Source organism: Bipolaris sorokiniana (genome assembly GCF_000338995.1).
Source record: "Bipolaris sorokiniana ND90Pr unplaced genomic scaffold COCSAscaffold_10, whole genome shotgun sequence".
In the NCBI taxonomy this organism is placed as follows: Eukaryota; Fungi; Ascomycota; class Dothideomycetes; order Pleosporales; family Pleosporaceae; genus Bipolaris; species Bipolaris sorokiniana.
In genome coordinates this window covers 1,361,422-1,381,827 of record NW_006911904.1, presented here as the reverse complement: position 1 = coordinate 1,381,827, position 20,406 = coordinate 1,361,422, and the positions used below count along the sequence as shown (strand labels likewise).

Sequence of the window (20,406 nt, the reverse complement as noted above, 5' to 3'; positions counted from 1 at the left end):
CGCTAGCAAAGGAGGCGACAAAAGCTAGATCCTAGCTCTAGTAGGACGAGTCTAGCTGTAATAGGCACACGAATAAAACAGCTAGGCGAGCGAGAGTGGCTCAGCTATCTAGAACAATATAGGAGGAAGGCTATTGCCCTCAACTCTACTACTTATGCTGCAAGGTATAAGTGGAAGACTAGGAAGCAGATTGCCACTCCTCCTCTTACTAGTAGAGAAGTCTCTAGCGCCTTCTTTCAACTTAAGCTAGGCCACTGTTACCTAAGAGACTTTCTCTTTACGCGAGACAAAGTAGACTCTAAAGTTTGCCCCTGCAACTATAGAGCTACTCAAGATCCTACCCATATCCTCCTTAGCTGTACGCTATATAAGGAGGCTAGGATAAAGATGCAGGAGGCGAGCAAGGACCCCCTATCGCTAGCCTTCCTGCTAAACACGAGCGTAGGCATACAGGCTACTATTGCCTTTATTGAAGAAACTAGGGCTGCAACACAGGCCTGGCACAAAGGAAACCTCGAGAACTAGGGCAACACCTATACTAGGTGGCCTCGCCCTACACCCACCCTACCTCTCTCTTTTACCCGCAAGACCCCCTTCTACCTCCCTCTAGACTAGGCTACGAGCCTCACCTCGATTTAGATAGCCCCCTCCCCCACCTACACCAAAGTGATAGCACTACGTAGATACTTGCGGGCCTAGCCTGCACGTCTTATATAGCCCACCGGCTGAGACAGGACGTAAAACCAAAATAATAATAATAATACAGCAGATCTGCTAGTTTTTCGGTGAGACTAACACATTATCGTGTGTGATTACAAAGTAACTATAATATCACTGTAAAACAGAGCTCCAACCCAACAGCCCCTCTGTTATCTGTCTTAATTTGTGCAAGCCTAGCTCCCAGACTACCCGCTACACACTAACCCAAAGTAGGCCAAAAACGGAAAGACGAGGAAAAGATCATTACATTCGACAAGAACGAAGATGACCTCCCGCTGATGGTTGTAGTAAAATCCTCGAATGAAGAAGTCGAGCTCACCTCCGTTCACAAGTTTGTACTACTAGAGCAAACCGACGGTTTATGCACTCCCTACAATATCCATTCAAAGGAAGTCTATCACCTCAGTCTCTATAGGGACATGACAACGAGCAACTGTAAAAGGCTTGCTGCGTGGAACCAGCTGGCATGCCAATACGCATACCAAGCACACAAGAAACCAGAGACTGGGAAAACCAAGAGATTGCATTCTGCCCGAGATATGAAGAAGGCCGTGCTTCCACCAAACACGCATTCTGAAAATGAGTCTGATGCAACCTCCACCGAGGACATGTCAGAGAACAACACTTCATATCCCTCAGAGATGGCGGATGTCCCTAGTGACATCAAAAAAGTCTCCACATTCGTCCCACTCGAGAACAAGGAGTTACAGGCATTCGCAGATGCTGCCAAGAAAGAAAACGAACCATTCACGCAAGCACAAGCAAACGCCATGATCAAGGAAGCCCAAGTAGCATGGTCCAATGCCCAGCATCTCAACGGCCACCATGTCCACCTGCTGTCTCAGGGAATGCGCGAAGCCGGGCTCACCTCAGTACATGCTCACCTCAAGGCATTTGTGCTGGAAGGAAGCTACCAGCTTACCAAGATATCTGGCCACGAAAACGTCACTGTCGAGAAGCTGAGTGCAATTGCATTGCAGGCTGAGGAGACTGTGCAGCGCGTTCTGAGCTACTTCGAATGAACATGGGCGAATACCAAGAGGAAGATCGTCATAGCTGATATCAAGGAAAAGTTGAGGTTGTCAAGACTGACAATGGCTTCCATTGAGATGATGGAAATGGCAACAGGTAAGCCCATGTTACCAGTTTCCAGGATGTTGGGGAAAGTACTGACTTGGTAGAGATTTCTAATATCTTTTACTGCTTTTATGATACAGCAGGACTGGTAATCACTGCGTCCCGTTACGAGGAATCACATTCAGGCCATATGGCCAGGAACGTTGTGGGTTTTCTTGGGAAAGCAGGAATCTACGAACGACAAAAGACGGAGCGCGATGGCGAGAGAGAAAAAAAAGAAGCTATAAAGGAACTGGGTCTTTTCTCTACTGAGAATTCGATACTGTTTATACACATGCTTGCTAGTACATCTGCCCTTCCCTTCTTCCGATATATGTGACCAATGTAATGTTTCTTTGGTGTTACACAGCCTTCATCCACTACTACCCTGAAATCTCATGTTACATATCGGAAGTCCGTTTATGAGATAATACTGGAATGATGTCGATAGACACGGTCATGTGCGACATCGGAAATGTGCCTTTACAATAATGCTTTATACCTACTATTCGTAGTATACTACGAACCGGGCTGGTAAAATGTCGAGGTCGTTGCGGAAAACGGTGCCAATCATCACGACCAGTCGGATCCTGGGACGATAGGGCTTGGATACTACAGTGAGTGGTCTATTGTATCTTGGGCGTCTCGAGGCGCTATTTCGCATCGCAACTTTAGATACGGCGGGGTGGGGGAGCGAGCTTTGTCTGGAACAAGTAGTTACACTTAGTATACTTAGTAGATACATACTGCTATCGCCTCGTCCCTATAATCGTATTCAGCACTACGCAGTAGCCCGGTCTTCTCATCCCTTGTCGTCCGCTCTCAGCCCCATCCCTAAACGTTTGCAGCTCCAGCTGAAATCCCACTAGCTCGACGCCCATAAAGGGGAGAGAGGGGCTGATAGCGCGGACCAAAAAGTCGATTAGAAGCGCCGTAGAATCCCGCGCGGCGAAAACGGCGCGACTAAGCAGCCACCATGATTGGACCACCTATCACTCGAAGGAATGTCAGCGGTCAGCCCTGTCAATCATCCTCTTGCGTCCCGCTAACAATGTTAGTCCAGGGCGCCGCGCATATGCAGGCGCGAAAGCAGCAGCCCAAAAGGTTCGTATTAGCGTCGTATAGAAATGATTAAGCTCAGCGATCCCGCTTGAATGAAATCAAATAATAATATAAACAAAAGCTGACGCATCCCGCGTGTGCGTTGTATCCTTTTGTTCATCTTCAGTCCCCTCGTTCAAGTTTCCTCCTTCCTTTCGACCATGTTGGCGCAGCCCCCGCAGCTATCCAGAGCGCTGACTTACTACGCGTTAGCAGCGCTCTTTACCATAGGGATCGTGTACCATTTTCTCTCGCTGCAGGATAGCTTCATCGCACGTGTACCAGATCTTCCGGCAGATGTCCAGCAGGCCGAAATCCCAAAACTCATCTGGTACAAATTGGGTCCGAATGGACTCTCTGACGAAGCGCGCGCCTGGACAGACTCCTGCGTCAAGAACAACACAGGCTACAAAGCGCACTTCTTAACGGACGAAGGCAGCGACACGTATGTCCGGAAGACATTCGCTTTCCGCCCAGACATCGTAGATACCTACCTCGCTCTCCCCATCCCCATTTTCAAAGCCGATCTCCTGCGCTACCTGCTGCTCTGGGACCAAGGCGGCATCTGGTCCGACCTCGACGTTTCCTGCGAAGATATCCCCATCGACGACTGGGTCCCCGCCTCGTACAAGAACTCCGCCGCCATAGTCGTAGGTTGGGAATTCGACCAAGGCTGGCCGGGCAAATACGTGCGGCAATTCGCGAGTTGGACGATAATGTCGAAGCCGCGCTCGCCGCACATGATGCAAGTCGTCGACGATATCCTCGAGACGCTGCGGGTGGAAACAACGGAACACGGTATTGGGGTTCAGAACGTTACGCTGGAGATTATGGGGGATGTGGTGGATTTCACCGGCCCCCGCCGCTTGACGCGGAGTTTGTTTAAGAGTCTGGAGAAGCAGATGAATCGAACGCTTGATGTGAGTGAGTTCCATGAGATACTGCAGCCGAGGCTGGTGGGGGATGTGTTGATTATGCCGGGGCAGTCGTTTGCGGCTTCTTCGAATACGTATACGGTGGAGCAGCAGAAGGATTTGCCGCCGCAGTTGGTGGAACATCATTATGCGGGGAGTTGGAAGAATGACAAGGGTGGTGAATAGAAGGAAATGGGGTGATTGAGTTGAAAGAATGGTGGCAGTTAGACTTGGACACAAGTCAGTGCCAGTGGCCGGACATGCGCTGGGTGGTCCTATACATCAGGCAGCGGAATCCGCGCCTGAACATCCACATTGCTGTCGGGAGCGAGGTAGCTGCGACGAGCCCTATCTCCATGCGGAGGTGAACTCTACGAGATATGTGGACGAGACCAGGCAAGATGAAACGAACAGGTTGAGGAAAGAGGACGCGCGATGCAATATTTAGCGCTAAAGACGGATGGGACCTCAACCTGCATGACGAGTCACACGAAAAGCAAACCTCCGGCCGATGAGAAACTCGGTTACACAGGGTCCAGAAATTCTTGATCTAGTCCAGTAGCCTCGAGAACAGACATGATGGAACGACGAGATGGATCCAATGACCAGGGGTATCAAGGTTTACATTGCTACTTTTGCCATTACAAGAGAGTATCAAATATCATAAGTCATCTATCAAGAATCAAGGCTTCCCTAGTCCCCTCTTATAGAGGCAGAGATATAGCCCTCCGCGCCTGACTCACCTCACTCTGCTTATGCCGGGTACTACAAACGCACTTGCACTGAGGACATACCTCGCCGTCCACCCTATTCAGGCGATCCCAAGTCTTGAGTACCACCATGTCAGCATGTGCCTTGACCTCGACCTCTACCTCGTCTTTCTCTTCCACCAATCGCTCTTTGAACTCGACCAGCTTCTCGTTGCACTCGTCATTGAAGGCAGTGAGGTGGTCTTCTTTGAGGGCGGCAAAGTCAAGCCGAGTGTCAGCGAGATGATCCTCGAACTCTGCGTTAGCTGAGTTGTGAATTTCAGAGGCTTGATGCGAGGCTTGATCGAGCGCATCAGCAAGTATTCTTTGGAGATGGGTCTCGGTGTAGGCGCTTATGACAGATTTGACGACCGTCGAAGGGGTGGGTTTTTGACTCGGGATTGGACGATGCTTTATGGGCGTGTTCGCGAGCTGGCTGGAATGTCGTGTCGGTGATAGGGATGGCGACGGCGAGGAGCCAGCGAGTATTCCTGGAAGAAGGTCTTGCAGAATGGTGGGAAATTGTGCGCGCATCAGATCTGGGAGTACTTTCTCAACGGCGGACGTGACAAGATCTTGGAAAATGTCCACTTGCACAGTGGCAGTGGACGAGGCTGTGGATTTTGCGCTCAGAGGTGATGCGGGAGAGGCGCGTTCTTTTGAAGAGCGCGGATATGTATGGTCTTGGAGCAGACGCTTCGGTAAAGGCGAGTCGGGTGTCAAGCTGGTGCGAGCTGTGGATTGTGTATTAGCAATATGTCAATACTTTGTCTGACTAAAAGACTTACCATTTCGCGAGCGCTTGCCCGACACACGCGCATACGGAGGCGGGGCATCATCTACTGCTTCCTCAATAGGAGGAGGGGCTCCAACTACCGCGTTCTCGATGGAAGGCAAGGCTTCAGGCTCGGTATCCTTGATACAATTGAGAATTGACCAGTCTGCTTGATGATACAAACGGGTAAACTGAGGAATGGCTGGAACTCCAGTGGGCTGGCGAGAGCCCTCGATGACGCCTTGAAGCCGGGCGAGGTTACTCTTCTCAAGCCAGTTGATGTCAAACAAGATGCGCACTTCTGTCGCCCTAGCCAGCGTCAAAAGCTCGTGGAATCCGGTATGAAGGCCGAGCCCCCTCTTGCCTAAAGTGTGGGGATACCACACAGAACAGGGCGCTTTGAGCGTCAGCGACAGCATTCGGGGCCGAGGTTTCCCATGTCGCGCAATGTCATGCAAAGATGTACCAGGGAGAGCGATATCAACATTTCCAAGTGACATCTTCCCAGGGATAAGATTGTCACCTTCATAGCGAAGGGTTAAGAGCTGCGGATCATCAACGCCATGGATTGATACAGAGTGTCCGAGAGACAGGGCAAACTGGTCGTCCGAGTGTAGGATCTTTAGAGAACACGGCCATAACACGGATTCATCATTTACAGGATAGGCCAAGGCGGGGACGCCTTGGTTGCGAACGAGGCTGAGAACCATTTTTCATTAGTTCTTTCTACAGAAAATGTATACTTAACACTAAATGCCCCTTTGCAATGCAGCAGCAAAGGAAACCCGCCCGCCCGGGCTTTCGCGTTTGGTCGCGCAGAGCAGCCCTGACTCTGTCGCAGCAGCAGCAAGAAGACGCGCCAAATCGTGCCCCACTAAGCCCGCAGTATGTACTACCTGTGCCTTGCTTGAGTATCGCCCCTCAGATGCGCGAGTCGGAACCGGGTAGACCGCGAAGCCGACTCGCTGTGTCAAAGGCCTTGCAATAAGGATGGCGCACTGGGGCAAGACGACAGAGAGGTCGATATGACGGTTTAGTAGCTTACGATAGGCGGTAATCGCGTGCGCGTGCGACGAGGTGGAATTTGGAGAATGGATGCGAATCGAGGTCGGAGTTGTAGAGGTGGAGATGTGATGGGGAGGGAAGTGGGGAGCAATGGACGAGGTTGGGTTGGTATTTAGTACTGGGCGGTCCTCGTCGCGCAGGGCTTGGCATTGCGCTAAGCAGCAACACCATCGACTACCATTCACTCTTGAGTCCCACAGGTGAAACTACCTGGTGAATACCTCTTTCAGTGGTTTTTCCGATTATGAAGGTTTTTCCACTAGAATTGCAAACAGGGCTGTAGCGGGTGGCGAGAATTCGCAGCCGACGGTTCTCATGATTGTGGAAGTGGAGGGAAGTTTGGTGGTTACAACAGTCGACTTGAGCAAACCCGAAACGAAGCGAGGGCACGCAGTCTTCAACATTGTGTGGATTAATTCAACACGGAGTGAGCGTGATATGATGTAGTACATATGCATATGACAACTTGATTCTAGAGTTTATTAAGCAAAATAAGCTGTGCTTACAGAAGATGCAAAGTATGACGGAAGCTTGGGGACTGCTATGGATTTTTTTGGTCCAAACCCACGATACGCATGTGCATGTGCTATATTCCTTTGACAGATCAACAGTAGTCACCTTTCTGCGAACTCCTTGAGTAAAAATTACTTACCTGCTTAGCCGTAAAGCTCAGTTGCAACCCACACTGTGTGCGAATTCTTGCCTTGAGCCATTGCCCATATGAGAATTCGAAGTAGGAATAAGCATTGAATTAAATATCACATAGCCCTACGCCATTCGTTCACCATTACCAGTGTGATGCCATTATAATTTCATCCACATGGTTGACCTTGATTAAGTATATTCTACCGTCCCGCATTGTTCGTTCACACTGATTCCAGCTGAAAAAAACTACCAACGTGGTCAATCTAACTAAGACCCCAAGAGCCTTCAATTTGTGCACGCACTTGAATCTAGTGAGCAGTAGCAATAAACATTCAGCACTAAGAGGACAATCCTCGCAGGACCATAATGTCCTAGAATCTGTCCTTAGAATCCATAGTGACAGTTACAATCACGCCCTTAGTCATGCCTGGTCTCTATCTTCATGATTAGTACTACCGGTCAAATGTCTACATGTGCTGATGGAACTTGAGCAGTATTTTAACAAAGAAAAAAAAATGGGTAACTAACTAACGTATGTGTGGATGTTGTAACTTCCACTAGCTCGTAGTACGCAACAGAGTCTTACGTTTGGGTATGTGTGTCTTTTTTTCTTCTTCTTTTCCTTTATTGTTGTCGTTGGTTGGATCTTTTTTTTTGGAAAAGTCAACTGATTGCGTTATCTAAAGAGCCACAGCGATTACCTCCCTACTAGGCGTCACGGCGTACAGGCGAGCCGATGGAGGCTAGACGCTTCACCTATTCATTCTGCCAAACCATAGCCTATTGATTAATAGTACCGATAGTGAGTCACCCTCCTATTTCCTTCAGCCCTCATGGAAGTGACTGTAGCTGATTTATTTTCTTCTCTTCTACGATAGGAATCTTCATGTGGTGGTCGGTCGTTGAACACCTCGGGCACAGAGCATCGACGTTCTTCCACTTCCTATCTTGACGATTATTTTGTGGAAATTCGCAATGGTCTGGTAGCCAACTCTCTATTCCATAGGACGAGTATGTTGTCTTTTTAGCGTTAGCTACACAAAAGTATATTCCAAACACGACTGCCCAGCAGTTTAGGCTCAGGTTTCACTAGGTAGTGCAACGAGTCCTTCGGTAGATGTATGGAGGTATGGAGGTATGTAGGTTGGGTGAGTGGGTAGCGTGTAGTAAGAGAGGAGTGGATTGACGCGTTACGTGCCGCGATATTGAATGTTTGAGCACTAAATTGGAGTATTTGGTGCTGGATTGACTTTTTTTTACTGCAACATGACAGTCAAATAATATCAAGTCTATGATTATTCTATCTATCCTCGGTCTTATTTCCTGTTCTCTATTCACAATTTCCCGACTCACAGTCATAACCCTCAGTAGTATCATATTTTGTTATTTCCATTATTACCATCACGATTGTGATTATTGTCGACCATCCACCTCCTCCAAGGATAACAACAAGTGAGTAATACGACCGGTAGGCACATGAACCCATAAGTCGGACGCTTAAATTACCCGATAACCTTATTTGTGGGGGGAATGTTGGTTTGCATAAAAAATGGGTTCTATATATTAGCGGAAGGCGGGAAAGTGGGCAGATTATTATGATTTTTTTCTGCTTTGGGGTGGATGTGAGATTTTGGCGGGGATGGGAGGGTAGGGGTAGGGGAGCGGAGGGACATGGGGGGAAATGAGTTTAGGTGGAAAAGGGGTTGAAGAGGGAAAAAAAGAGAAAGGTGAGAAGTTGAATGGACAAATTACAGCTGGGTTGATGATAAGATTTGGATGGAAGAAAAGGTGGTGTGAGTTGTGGAAATTGTAGTTGTGTCGTCAGAAATGTGCATGCTGGTTAGGATGTGACGTTGTCACGGGTTGTTACCAGGGGTCATTACTACGAGCTATCGAGTTGTTACTGAGTTGAAAACAACAGTTGATCAAACCTTTCTACTTTCTTTAACCCAAGTATGTTACTGAGCCAAGTCATTGAACCAAGTAGACACAAGGAGCTCTTGAGAATCTTCGCGGCTACCTGCAGTGCATATATACTTGCGAAGCAACCCGCAGAATAAGAAAAAGTAAGCACCTTGAAGACAAAAAGCATTTTGCAAAAGCACCGCCGACAAACGTCGGAAGTCGGATGTACGTCACGTCAACGGTTCAGACCGTTGTTTCACGTCAGTGCCCGTCGCATTGCGTCAACGCGAGCAGAGTCAAAAACGAAGCATACTTTGGCGTGTGGTGAACACGGACGAGATGCGAAACAAGCGTTGGACGCAGCGGGAGTGCGGCGGACTCTAGTAGCTATCGATAGCGCGGCGCCAGGTCTAGAATCGAGATACTAGTGACTACTCTACATAGTACGCAGGTGTAGAAGACGAAACTTTGGTCAGAGCCAATTGGATGGCATGGTGTGGTGGGATGGTAAGGCAGGATGGATGCATAATAGTGACAGTACTGCAGCTGTCTGTGACAGTTTGATCAAAGACGTCTTGGCCGACCAATGGCGGCGTTGACAAGTGACGTCTTTGAGAGCGGAAGAGCGTCGCAGAAATGTAGGCCGCTCAATATCGTGATGGCCTAATGTTTCGTTTCAAGCGAGTCTCACGCCTCTGTTTCGAAAGGCGGGGCGAACCGCTGTTGCAGATTTGGTAGACTAGTGACAAGTTTGATAAGAAGGAAAGGCCTGGCATGGGGGTTTTGATGCAGTCGAGGGTATAGTACGTCAGCGGGTGAATATTATGAGTAAGGGTGTGCGGGGTAAGGAGAGTAAGAGAAGGAAAGAAGGAAAGAAGGAGAGAAGGAAAGAGAAGGAGGGGTAAGTGTTTGACCGTGGCAGTTTGGGGGTTTTGGGGTTTGGGAGGGGGGAAGGGACGTTGGGCCTTGGCTTGAGCGTTTTCCAGAACAACATGAGCACCAAAATAGCATAGCTACTCAATGCTGTTGTTTAGCGACGTGGGGCAACAACAGCGACGATGGGCAGGCTAGAATATCGAAATGCTCGTGTTGCTCATCTGCAATATTGCCTCATTTATTTCCCACAGGTCGGGAGCGGGACAAGAGAGCATAGCGTCATGGTGGGCCAGCCAGTGAGGAGGAGCTTGGTTGGAGACAGCGACCGGAAACGGAGTGGAAACTGGGCGCGGTGGCCCTCATTTCCGAGCAATGGGGGAGAGAGTTGGCGGAGAGTCGAGAACCGGCTGCGCATTGGGAGGGAAGGAAGGCAGGGACAGCGGGGACAGCAAGGGACAGGCTGGACCCGGCAAATGGCAGCCTGATCCCTAGGGCATCGCAAACGGGTTGTGGGTAGGGCAATAGGGGAAGCCGAGCCATGTGCAACAGGCTGAGACTGGCATCCACAGTTGTCCGTGGCTGTGTGTAATGCGGCGACGGGCTTGTGTCAGAGTAGTAGGCATCGCGGTGGGCACGAGGGCCGGGGGCAGAGAGTCTATGTACTACTACTACTACTACTACTACTACTACTGTATGTTTGTGTGTAGCCGTAGTACTCTACATACGAGTAGTAGTAGTGGTAAGTGTCCACGGACTGTGGCTAGGGCGGGCGCGCCGTTGCTGCACCATAGCGCATGACGGCGCGGCGCAAATGGCGACGGATGCAGCAGCAGCGCTGGATTGCGCGGCGTCGACTCATGCTAGCAGAGAGTAAATCGACATTTGACTTCTTTTGTGCAGACTTGTGAAGTCGCGGTGACTGTATGAAGATGTGCGCCCAGGTCGCGCGTCGCACCATTCCCACGCTTGCACAAACCCGTCAGCCCGGCGATGCACTGCTGGCCTGTTCGCCGGGCCACACGACAATGCCTACTCCTAGTGACGAGCACGTCCTCGTCGAGCATCGCATCGCTATTGCCGGCGACAGCACCGTGGCGCAGCACCCGTGGCCAGAGCACTGCTGTGGATGTGGACGTGGATGTGGACGTGGATGTGGATGTGGATGTGGTGGATGCGTGCTGCTGGCAGGCAAATTGGACAATGGGCCGAATTGCCACCATGTGCGGATAGTCGAGCTGCATGCCCAAGTAAGTACACACAAAGAACGTACGATATACATGGACGGTATGTGCGTAGATGCAATGGACGAATAATACACTCATACTTGGTTAAATGGTGACATAGGGATATAGGTAGACGCCAGTGCATGGCCGGCAAGGAGGATCTGCGCCTGGCCGGCATTCGATTCTAAGCTGGCGGCATGAAACAGCAGGGCTAGGGGGCCGCGGCGAGCAAGTAAAAAAAGAAGGACAGGAGAGAAAAAAAAGAGGAGCGCTGGACGCTGGACGCTGGACGCCGTACTTGGACGGATTCGAATGCGACAGGGCAAAGACGGTGTGGACAGCCCTCTCGGCTCTCGGCGCCCCAGCGGCTGCCACGCTCGACGTTGGGCGTGGGGCGCTGTGAGTGGCTGGGTGCGAGCCGCCCCTGCCTTTTTGCTCGCAGGCATGCAGGCACCGTCGCCCGCTACTGGCCCCTGCCACCGCTTGTTCCTGAACGAAATTAACAGCCGCCAGGGGCAGGGCAAGGGCAAGGGTAAGTGCAAGGGCACGTCCATCACCGACCCATAGCACCCACTGCTATGCTTGGCCCCCGGCCTCCACCCACCACCCACTGCCCGCGACCTTCATATACCGCCCCTCCCTCCGCTCCTCGATTGCTTTTTTCTTCTTCTCTACCCCAAAGGCACCAGTCTTCTACACTCGCTACCCAATTGTCTTCGGACGTCACATTCTTTGAACCATCCAGTCACTCTTTCCTGGATTTCAATCTCTATTCTTCGCCTGCTAATCGGTTCCCCGACCCGTCTCTTCGTCTTATCCATACCCAATTCATTGTTTAAGAGCAAGGAACTTTTAGAATACCGCAATCATGATGAAGCTTACCGTCGCTTTCTTGGCCGCCCTCGCCGCTGCCGACGCTGCCGAGGCCCGCAGCCAGCGCTTTGCCCGCCGCCAGCAATACGGCTCCTACGGATCCTACCCCTCTGTTCCTCAGAACCAGGCTGGTTACAACGCCACCACCCCTGCCTCCAGCTCCCCGGTCCCCGTTGTCCCTGAGGCTGCTACCTCCTCCGCCCCCGCCGGCGGTGACTACGGCGCTGGTTACCCTGCTGCCACTCCCACCCCCGCTGTCCCCGAGGCTGCCTCCTCCAGCCCAGCTGGTGGTGAGTACGGTGCTGGCAAGCCTTCCACCCCAGCTGTCCCTGAGGCTGCCACCAGCTCCGCTCCTGCTGCTTCTTACCCCGCTGGTGGTGAGTACGGTGCCGGCAAGCCTTCCACCCCCGCTGTTCCCGAGGCTGCCACCAGCTCTGCTCCTGCTGCCACCTACCCCGCTGGTGGTAACTATGGCTCTGGCAAGCCTTCCACTCCCGTAGTCCCAGAGGCCGCTACCTCCTCCACCCCCGCTGCCTCCTACCCCGCTGGTGGCAACTACGGAACTGGCAAGCCCTCCGTCCCTGTTGTGCCAGAGGCCGCCTCCAGCACTGGCTACCCCATGTACCCCACCGGAACCGGCTCTTACCCAGCCTCTTCCACCCCCGTCAGCGACATGGTCACCAGCACCATCTACAGCACCCAGATCTTCACCAAGACTGCCTGCCCTTCCACCGTCACTGACTGCCCTGCCAAGTCCACTTCGCTCGTCACCAGCGTTGTCCCCGTTGGCACCACCGTCTGCCCCCAGAGCGAGGTTCCCCAGGCCACTCCTACTGCTGTCACCAGCACCTACCCCGTCTCTGAGGTGACCTCCGTCTACACCGAGACACTCGTCTACACCATCGGTGTCGGCACCACTGCCCGTCCCGTCACCACCGAGATCACCACCACCTCCACCTCCACCCAGTACAGCACCGTTGTTGTCACTGTTCCTGGCTCCAAGCCCACTCCTGAGGTTCCTTCTGACCAGACCAAGCCCTCTGGCCCAGCCGGTGGTGAGGGTTACCCTACTGGCCCAGCTGGCGGTAACGGCTACCCCACTGGCCCAGCTGGCGGTGACAAGGACATGACCAGCACCATCAGCTCCACCTCCACCTCCACCAAGTACATCACCGTCAAGCCCACTCCCTCTGGCGATGTCCCAGTCGGCTCTGACTCCTACCCCACTGGCCCTGCCGGTGGTGCTGGTGCTAAGCCTTCTCCTTCCACCCCTGCCGGTGAGGAGGGTGAGGACTGCGCTCCCGTCACCGTCACCGTAACTGCCAAGGAGACCATCACTGTTACCGCCGGTGGTAACTACCCCGTCGCTACCCCCGACTCCGAGGAGCCCAGCTACCCTGCCAGCACTCCTCTTGTCCCCGCTGACAAGACCTCTGGCATGCCTCCTCACCCCACTGCTCCTTACGGAAACGGCACCATGCCCTACGTCCCCGTTGGCACTGGCCCCGCTCCCGTCCCCAGCAGCGCCACCGCTTCTCTCCCCAGCTTCTCTTTCGTCTCTGAGAACTCCAAGCCCACTCCCAGTGCCCCCGCCGCTGCCTCTTCCGCCCCCGCCTACCCCGTCGGTGGTAACTACGGTGCTCAGCCCTCTCCTTCCGTCCCTGCTGCCGCTGAGTCCTCGCCTGCCTACCCTGTAGGCGGTAACTACGGTGCCGGCAAGCCTTCCACCCCCGTTGTCCCTGAGGCCAGCGCTACCCCCAGCCCTTCTGCCCCCGCTGGTGGTGAGTACCCCGCTGGTGGCGAGTACGGTGCCGGCAAGCCCTCCACCCCCGTTGTCCCTGAGGCCGCTACCTCCTCCACCCCCGCTGGTGGCGAGTACGGTGCTGGCTACCCTGCTGCCACCCCCACCCCCGCTGTCCCTGAGCCAGCCACCTCCAGCCCTGCTGGCGGCAACTACGGAAGCGGTAGCTACGGTACCTACTAAGCGCTGACTCTCTCATCGTAGAGTAGGCTCGCGTTTTGTTTGCATCGCATGTGTATAGGGTCACTTGGCCCATTTTCTTGCCTGTCCACTGAGCCCACTGGGCCAAGTCTCCTCAGGCAAGGGCCAGATGCGATGAAAGTGGGTTACAATTGAGGTTGAGAAAAACAGAAGTGTAGGTTCCCAGAGCAGTTTTTCTGTATTACATCGACAATATATCCCTTCCCGTTTGATACACCTCTATCCCACTCTTCGCATCTACTCGTGTTTGTCGCGCTTGGGTCTCTGGTGCAAAAATGGGCGATGAGCGAAATGTCTCATGACTTCTTGTTCCACCAGCCTCTTTTTCCTATGTTGTGTACCTTGGACTTTGCTTTGAAAAGACCATCGGGGATGGCGGTTTACTCGCATTTATTAAGTCTAGCATCTTCTTTTCCAGTTTTGAAATCTTCTTTTTTACTCCATATTCTTTTCTTCTCTCCATTTTGGTGAACTCTTACGTGAGGTTTTTTTTACTGCCGTTATCTTCCTCATGTGACGTTTACTAATTCCATGCCAACTGATATTATCAACGATTCTCAATTATACTAACTCCATCGCGTCACACAGTCGAAACAAAGGCGCCCCGCCGCCACTGCCACTTGCTCATCTTACGCCATGCAACCTTCCAATCCAATGACGTTGCAAGACCGAGTGGGGCTACCATTTTTGCCCCCCCGATGCAACCTTGTTCTCAAATCTCCCGGCTGCGTGCCCTTGTTTGTGTACCTGCATATCATACCCCTGCCAGTATCTTTCTGTGACATTCCTATGGCCTGTGCGCTCGATGATGTTCAAGGATTATCCTTGTAAGACTTTCTTGAGCTCCGTTGGGTCGTCCACCCGTTGCTTCGCTCTAGTGTCTGCTCTTTTTTGAGAGTTGTTCTTGGGTTAATCTCCTGATGCCGACATTGCGCGCGTATGTGTGTGTGTGTGTGTATGTGGTGATGTCGTTGATTTGTCATTAGTAGTATCGAGTGCGGTGCCGCGCGATTATGTTGGTGTGAGATGCGTGATGTGTTGGGATACAAGCGCCTTGTCGACTCCCTTAGTTCGATTGGGAGTGGGGGGGGGGCGCAATTCGTTGGCAGTGACGGTGATTAATCTGTTTATTATCGATAGATCCAAATACTTTTATCCCGCGCGCGCGTCTGTGTGCGTGCGCGCGTAGTCTCCTCTCATTGAATCGTCATATTTTCCTAATCTGCATCATGATTCTACGTGTCTATGGATAATTTGTATTACTGCTTACACGTTTCGAAATGCGCCATTCGTATCCCCCCCCACACACGTGTGTATGTTTGGGGCGTTTTCTCGCTTCGTATCATGTTCCAATACGAGATTATGCTATACCCTTCTTTTCCCTCTCTCTCGTATGAGGACTTAGTGAACGGCATTTCTTGCGCCGCTCCCGACCCGCGACGAGGTGTGGAAAGTTTATCGGAGAGGGGAGCGGCCTTGGTGTGTCAATGCGTTTGGGGGCGCATGTAGGTATTATGCACGGAAAGGGAAAGAAGAGGGTTTGGGGGGTTCCTGTGCGTGTTCCCGCGTTGTTCTAGTAGGTGTGCGTACTTACACAGAGCTGAAGAAGGTTTGGGCTTTGTTTCGACGACGTGTGGCGCAGAGTATCATGGGATTGAGTGATTTCTCCGTTTTTGCCCTTTCCAGATGTCTTCGGTATGGAAAGAGGATATGTAGAGCATATTGGATTCAGAGTGCATAGTGCAAACTACCGATATCTTGTCGCCATAGCTCGCTCGCTGGCCTGCCGGCGAGCGTCATTTCCGAGTGAGCACGAAGTTCGCGATGTCCGTTTCCCAAAATCAGATTTCGCGCGTTCGTCATCACTTTTCTTTTATACTTTGACTTTCATTTCGGGAGTTGGTGGATACCAGCATAATGCGCTTTTTTATTTTGCAGGCTAAGTAGATGGACTAATGGGATCTGCAAACATGTCTAGTGCAGGCTGTGACTCGTTGTTTTCCTTTTAGACGGTGTGGATCTGGCGTGTTTTGAAGGGATCAGCTCATGGGTCATTGCTAGGTGTAGTGTTGGGTGCGTGCGGGTTGGAAAAGTCATGGGTGAGAGATGTGTTGTTGAGATAGTTCAGTAGTGTGCATTGCTATAACAGTGAGGTATGTGATATAGTGATAACTTTTTTCTGACCAGCGCAACTATGTACTTGGCCAATTTACAACACGATGATAGCAAGTCAACAGTCTGAAAGAATACTCCACTTTCTAAAATTCCGCCGGGTATCATGACTACAACGCTAAACAAACAAATCCCACCTGGATACCACAAAGTGGACTCTCCTAACCTCAACATTGGGCCTAATGATAATAATAATAATGTTCATGTCGCCGTCGTCCACCATAGTACGTCGAGTAGTCTCTGAAACCAGGCAAGCCCAACTGAGAAGCGACATTGATGTAACCCTCTTCGTTCCTTTGCAACCCATTAGTGTTTATATTGCCGACTTTGCTTGCCAACACTGCATCTGTATCCCACTTGGCACGGCAGTACGGGCATGTCGCATTGTTTCTAGCTGCAGCTACCCAGTTCTGCATACAAACCTTGTGTATATTGTTTCCGCAGCTGGTCTTGCAGTACACAATATCTTCCATACCATCAAGCTCGTCATAGCAAATGGGACATTCGCCTTCGATGGGCTTGCGATTGCCGTCTTCGCTCTGCTTCTCCGTCTCAGTGCCGGGGATGGGTGGCGCATTCCTCATGACTTCGCGCAACTCGGAGCTAACAAGAGCTAGCTGATATGCAATCTCTTCTCGCGCCTTCAACACTCTTAGCATGACGTATATAATGTGCTTGCATTGATTGCCCTTTCTAGCATGCGGGCAGTCGCACGAGGGAACGAGGCCAATTGAGATCATGTACATGTTGCCTGTCGAGCCTGCGATGATAACCTTCTCCTCAGGCACATCATCCGTTCCGCAGCGCTCGCGTGAAAGTACCGTCAAGCGCTGTGTAAGTGCCCGCTCTCTTACATCCAGGTAGCTTTGTGGTGCCCTTTTGCGAAATATTCTGGCTCGCTTCTCCTGAACAGGCGCGTCAGGGTCACGCTTGCTCTTCTTCGGAGGAGGCGCCTTCTTGGGCGAGTCTTGTGTAAGGTCGATAACTTCGATTTCGCGGCTACTAGATGCCGTGGGCGCATACCGGTGCGCAACGTGGGCATCATTGTCGGCGTAGGTCGTGAAATTGCGCTTGCGCGTCGCTGATGTCGACGGATGAATCGGGTACGGCATTGCGCTCCTCGGAATCCTCGACATATGCTCAGGAAGGGGGACCCTATAATTGGGAAATTCGAATTGGAAAGAGCGGCTATGAACTGGCTATTGAGAGTAGCGTCCGGGGAACGTGTGCGTTAAGGAGTAACGGCATAGATGAAGCTGACCCGAGTCGCCCTTGCTCCGCGAACACACGTGATGACGTCGGTGGTTCTACATGGGATATTCTATTCCATACTTTCAATGCATATGCAACCCCGTTCAAATTACATTCAAATCTCTCAGGACGCAGCATCAGATGGAATTGACAAATAGCATCAGAACAGACATGCTCTGGCTCAGCCTTCTTACGCCTATCGCAACATGCGCAATATGAGAGCGAATGCATCTTCTTTGAAACGTACAGTGTCATGCTTCGCACATCAACTCGGGCAGGTAAATGCGTTTTATACCCTGATATGCTGAAATGAAAGCTGTATGAATTATGTGATCTCTCCATAGGTAAGTCGATACTATTGTCAGCAGCAAGTATGAGCAATTACACACAATGAAGGGCCCTGATTTACAATTGGTCTCGTGGCTTCTTTTCGTTGATGATACCCCTCAAAATACACTGTATAACTAGTGGTTCTCTAAGCCTCTTATCTTGATGGCTTTATCTTTATACCTCAATGTTTCCATGGTACGCCACAAACACCCTTGACCTAAAGGGTTCTACATACTACGGAATTCCAATAGTATGCTTCGTTGACCCATTCTGATATTGGACGCCAACGTCATGTCCTGTCGTCCTTACGGAGCATTCAGAGCCACATGATCACTCCGGTACCGGAACATGCAGTTGTGGTTTCCATATCTTCGACCCAAGTTAGCATCGAAGGGCAGATATTGAGTCCCGTAGGCACCATTCTCATGTACAAAGAAAAAGTATTTGGCACGAAGCTCAATTTTACTTTCCAATTCCACACCCCACGTAGTCGCAACCCTTCTCTCGTCGACAATGGCTAACCTTAAAGTGCCGGCTTCGGCTCATCGTCTCTCCTTCAACCGAACAGCAGCCCAGACTGTCAAACAGACCACTGTGGTTCAAGAGCATTCCTTGCTAGAGCCATTATCGCCACTACCGGATATCGAAAGACACAGCACGCCAGCTGCGGAGGACGATGTATTCGGTAATGAAGAAGGTGCCGAAATCCAGTACAAGACATGTTCGTGGTGGTAAGTATTCGAGCTCTTCTGAACCCACACAAAACCTCAAGTGACGCGTCTGAAATTACTTGACGCGGCTTGACATGCCATCCTTCATTCCACCACATCTTGCTGACGTGAACGTTTAGGAATACGGGTATTCGTAAGCTACAACTCTCTCCGCGTTACCCCGCTCTGACAGTTCCAAGTAATGCTGGCTGAAAATGTTTCCCTCGGTGTCCTTGCGCTCCCCCAAGCCCTAGCGATTCTGGGAATCGTTCCAGGCATGCTCTGCATTTGCCTAATGGGGATCATCGCCACATACACAGGATACCTGATTGGCGAGTTCAAACTGGCGCACCCATCTGTGCAATCGTATGCGGACTGCGGGCAGCTGATGAGTGGGCTCATCGCCCGTGAAGTGATTGCTGTTGCACAGGTTCTGGTGTTGATATTCATAATGGGCGCCCATATCCTGACGTTTGCGGTTGCCATGAACGCAATGACTAACCACGGGGCTTGCACAATCATCTTCAGTGTGGTTGGACTGTTCGTTTCTTTCTTACTCGGGCTACCGAGGACGTTCAAGAATATCAGCTACTTTAGTATCTTTTGTGAGTCAAGATGCAGACGACATGTCGCCTGTCTTGCTTACCATGCTATAGCTTGCGTTTCGATAATCGTAGGTGTCACAATCACCATGATCGCCATCAGCATCCAAAAGCCAGACATGAACAACATGGTGGTCATACGACCGGATGTACCACTGGTCAAAGGCCTGGCTCCTGTTATGAACATCGTGTTGGCCTATAGTAAGTACATCATTCCCGCTTCATGACGCGCATTACCACTGACGCACTGTAGCTGGACATGTCGCCTTCTTTTCCTTTGCATCCGAACTCAAGGACCCGCGCGACTTCCGCAAAGCTCTTTTCTTTGAACAGGGAATTGCAGTGACATTCTATCTACTCATCTCAGCGGTCATATACTACTACGCTGGACCCCTTGTGTCCTCGCCCGCCTTGGGTTCTGCGTCACCTTTGGTCAGCAAGATTTGTTTTGGCATAGCACTTCCGACCATTATTGTTGCCGGTGTTGTCAATGGCTCGGTAGCCACCAAATACGTCTACCTCAGGGTATGGAAGGGCACAAACGAAGTGCACACCAACAGCTGGAGAAGCCTGGGTAGTTGGGTGGGGATTTGCTCTGGGGCATGGCTAGCAAGCTGGATTTTGGCTGAGGCGATTCCAAACTTCAATTTGCTACTGGGTTTGATTGGCGCGCTCTTTGGGAGCTGGTTCAGCTGTAAGTTCTTATGAACCCTTCTTTTGCATGCGACGATGTGTACTCGGCCAGTGGTCTGACACGCACAGATGCTTTTCCTCCACTACTGTGGCTGTGGCACAATAAAGTCAATGGAAGACTATTCTTTTCAAAGCGGCAGATGGTCTTTACAGTCCTGAATTTCTCGATAGTGTTGTTGGGGATGGCCATTGTAAGTGATTTTTCTCCCTACTGGTCGAGGCGGCTTGGCTGACCCTGTGTTGCAGTTTGGCCTGGGCATGTGGTCGTCTGGGTGGGCTTTGCATGATGGTTCCGGCGGCAAGGTGTTTTCTTGTGAGGATAATTGGCATCCCGTCAGTTGGGTGGCGGGAGGCACAGACGACGGCTGACCGTGTTGGTTGCTATTCGGAGTTGGAGAGAAAGGGCGCTTCTCCTCTGGGATAGGGTCGGCCAAGGCTCGATCCTATCATGTAAATATTCTGGATGGTACATGTATACATAATTGTAAAGTCGCATGTGTCAAGCATGTATGCGCAAAATGGTATCAACGTGTCAAGTTCCAATGCATTAATACTGAGGTGGTGGAAACGTGGAGCCGCGCGATGACGCGACCGGGGACATGCTTCGGTGCGTTACAGTGCAGCGGCGCGCACAACGACTCCTCACCTTACCAGCCAATAATAAGCGCCTCCCTACCCCAGCGC

The 20,406-nt window shown here is 51.4% G+C and overlaps 8 protein-coding genes across 8 annotated transcripts; 6 read left to right on the top strand and 2 right to left on the bottom strand.

Annotated features, from left to right (window-relative positions):
* Positions 1-33: 33 nt before the first annotated feature.
* On the top strand, positions 34-360 carry COCSADRAFT_58390 (uncharacterized protein; the record flags this gene model as incomplete). The annotated part of the gene is made up of 1 exon (XM_007703477.1): positions 34-360. A coding segment is annotated over one exon (327 nt), but the record flags the coding sequence as incomplete, so codon positions are not given.
* A 638-nt stretch (positions 361-998) lies between these two features.
* COCSADRAFT_162294 (uncharacterized protein) lies at positions 999-1,742 on the top strand (the record flags this gene model as incomplete). Its single annotated transcript, XM_007703840.1, has 1 exon — positions 999-1,742. The coding sequence occupies one exon, from the start codon at positions 999-1,001 to the stop codon at positions 1,740-1,742; it is 744 nt and encodes a 247-aa protein (XP_007702030.1).
* Positions 1,743-2,812: 1,070 nt separating this feature from the next.
* Positions 2,813-4,037, top strand: COCSADRAFT_173170 (glycosyltransferase family 32 protein; the record flags this gene model as incomplete). Its single annotated transcript, XM_007703839.1, has 2 exons — positions 2,813-2,849; positions 3,235-4,037. 2 exons carry the CDS (start codon positions 2,813-2,815, stop codon positions 4,035-4,037), a joined length of 840 nt encoding a protein of 279 aa, XP_007702029.1.
* A 259-nt stretch (positions 4,038-4,296) lies between these two features.
* On the bottom strand, positions 4,297-6,246 carry COCSADRAFT_223954 (uncharacterized protein). The gene is made up of 2 exons (XM_007703838.1): positions 5,389-6,246; positions 4,297-5,334 (listed from the first exon to the last, which is right to left on the bottom strand). Exons 1-2 carry the CDS (start codon positions 6,083-6,085, stop codon positions 4,556-4,558), a joined length of 1,476 nt encoding a protein of 491 aa, XP_007702028.1. The 5' UTR covers positions 6,086-6,246; the 3' UTR covers positions 4,297-4,555.
* Positions 6,247-11,800: 5,554 nt separating this feature from the next.
* On the top strand, positions 11,801-14,096 carry COCSADRAFT_223915 (uncharacterized protein). Its single transcript, XM_007703837.1, has 3 exons — positions 11,801-12,695; positions 12,903-13,706; positions 13,806-14,096. The coding sequence occupies exons 1-3, from the start codon at positions 11,958-11,960 to the stop codon at positions 13,944-13,946; spliced, it is 1,683 nt and encodes a 560-aa protein (XP_007702027.1). The 5' UTR covers positions 11,801-11,957; the 3' UTR covers positions 13,947-14,096.
* Positions 14,097-15,567: 1,471 nt separating this feature from the next.
* On the top strand, positions 15,568-15,986 carry COCSADRAFT_223887 (uncharacterized protein). Its single transcript, XM_007703836.1, has one exon. The coding sequence runs from the start codon at positions 15,662-15,664 to the stop codon at positions 15,905-15,907; it is 246 nt and encodes an 81-aa protein (XP_007702026.1). The 5' UTR covers positions 15,568-15,661; the 3' UTR covers positions 15,908-15,986.
* A 353-nt stretch (positions 15,987-16,339) lies between these two features.
* Positions 16,340-17,092, bottom strand: COCSADRAFT_54818 (uncharacterized protein; the record flags this gene model as incomplete). Its single annotated transcript, XM_007703474.1, has 1 exon — positions 16,340-17,092. A coding segment is annotated over one exon (753 nt), but the record flags the coding sequence as incomplete, so codon positions are not given.
* A 1,138-nt stretch (positions 17,093-18,230) lies between these two features.
* On the top strand, positions 18,231-20,091 carry COCSADRAFT_93576 (uncharacterized protein; the record flags this gene model as incomplete). Its single annotated transcript, XM_007703835.1, has 7 exons — positions 18,231-18,448; positions 18,568-18,581; positions 18,628-19,032; positions 19,084-19,230; positions 19,283-19,723; positions 19,792-19,913; positions 19,969-20,091. 7 exons carry the CDS (start codon positions 18,231-18,233, stop codon positions 20,089-20,091), a joined length of 1,470 nt encoding a protein of 489 aa, XP_007702025.1.
* Positions 20,092-20,406: the final 315 nt, after the last annotated feature.

Coding starts and splice junctions, on each gene's coding strand:
- COCSADRAFT_223887 (XM_007703836.1), top strand. CDS start 15,662: ATGGAAAGAGGATATGTAGAGCATATTGGATTCAGAGTGCATAGTGCA.
- COCSADRAFT_223954 (XM_007703838.1), bottom strand. CDS start 6,085: ATGGTTCTCAGCCTCGTTCGCAACCAAGGCGTCCCCGCCTTGGCCTAT. Junction 5,335..5,388: donor GGGCAAGCGCTCGCGAAATG/GTAAGTCTTTTA, acceptor CACAATCCACAG/CTCGCACCAGCTTGACACCC.
- COCSADRAFT_223915 (XM_007703837.1), top strand. CDS start 11,958: ATGATGAAGCTTACCGTCGCTTTCTTGGCCGCCCTCGCCGCTGCCGAC. Junction 12,696..12,902: donor AGACTGCCTGCCCTTCCACC/GTCACTGACTGC, acceptor GTCACCACCGAG/ATCACCACCACCTCCACCTC. Junction 13,707..13,805: donor CCACCCCCGTTGTCCCTGAG/GCCAGCGCTACC, acceptor GTTGTCCCTGAG/GCCGCTACCTCCTCCACCCC.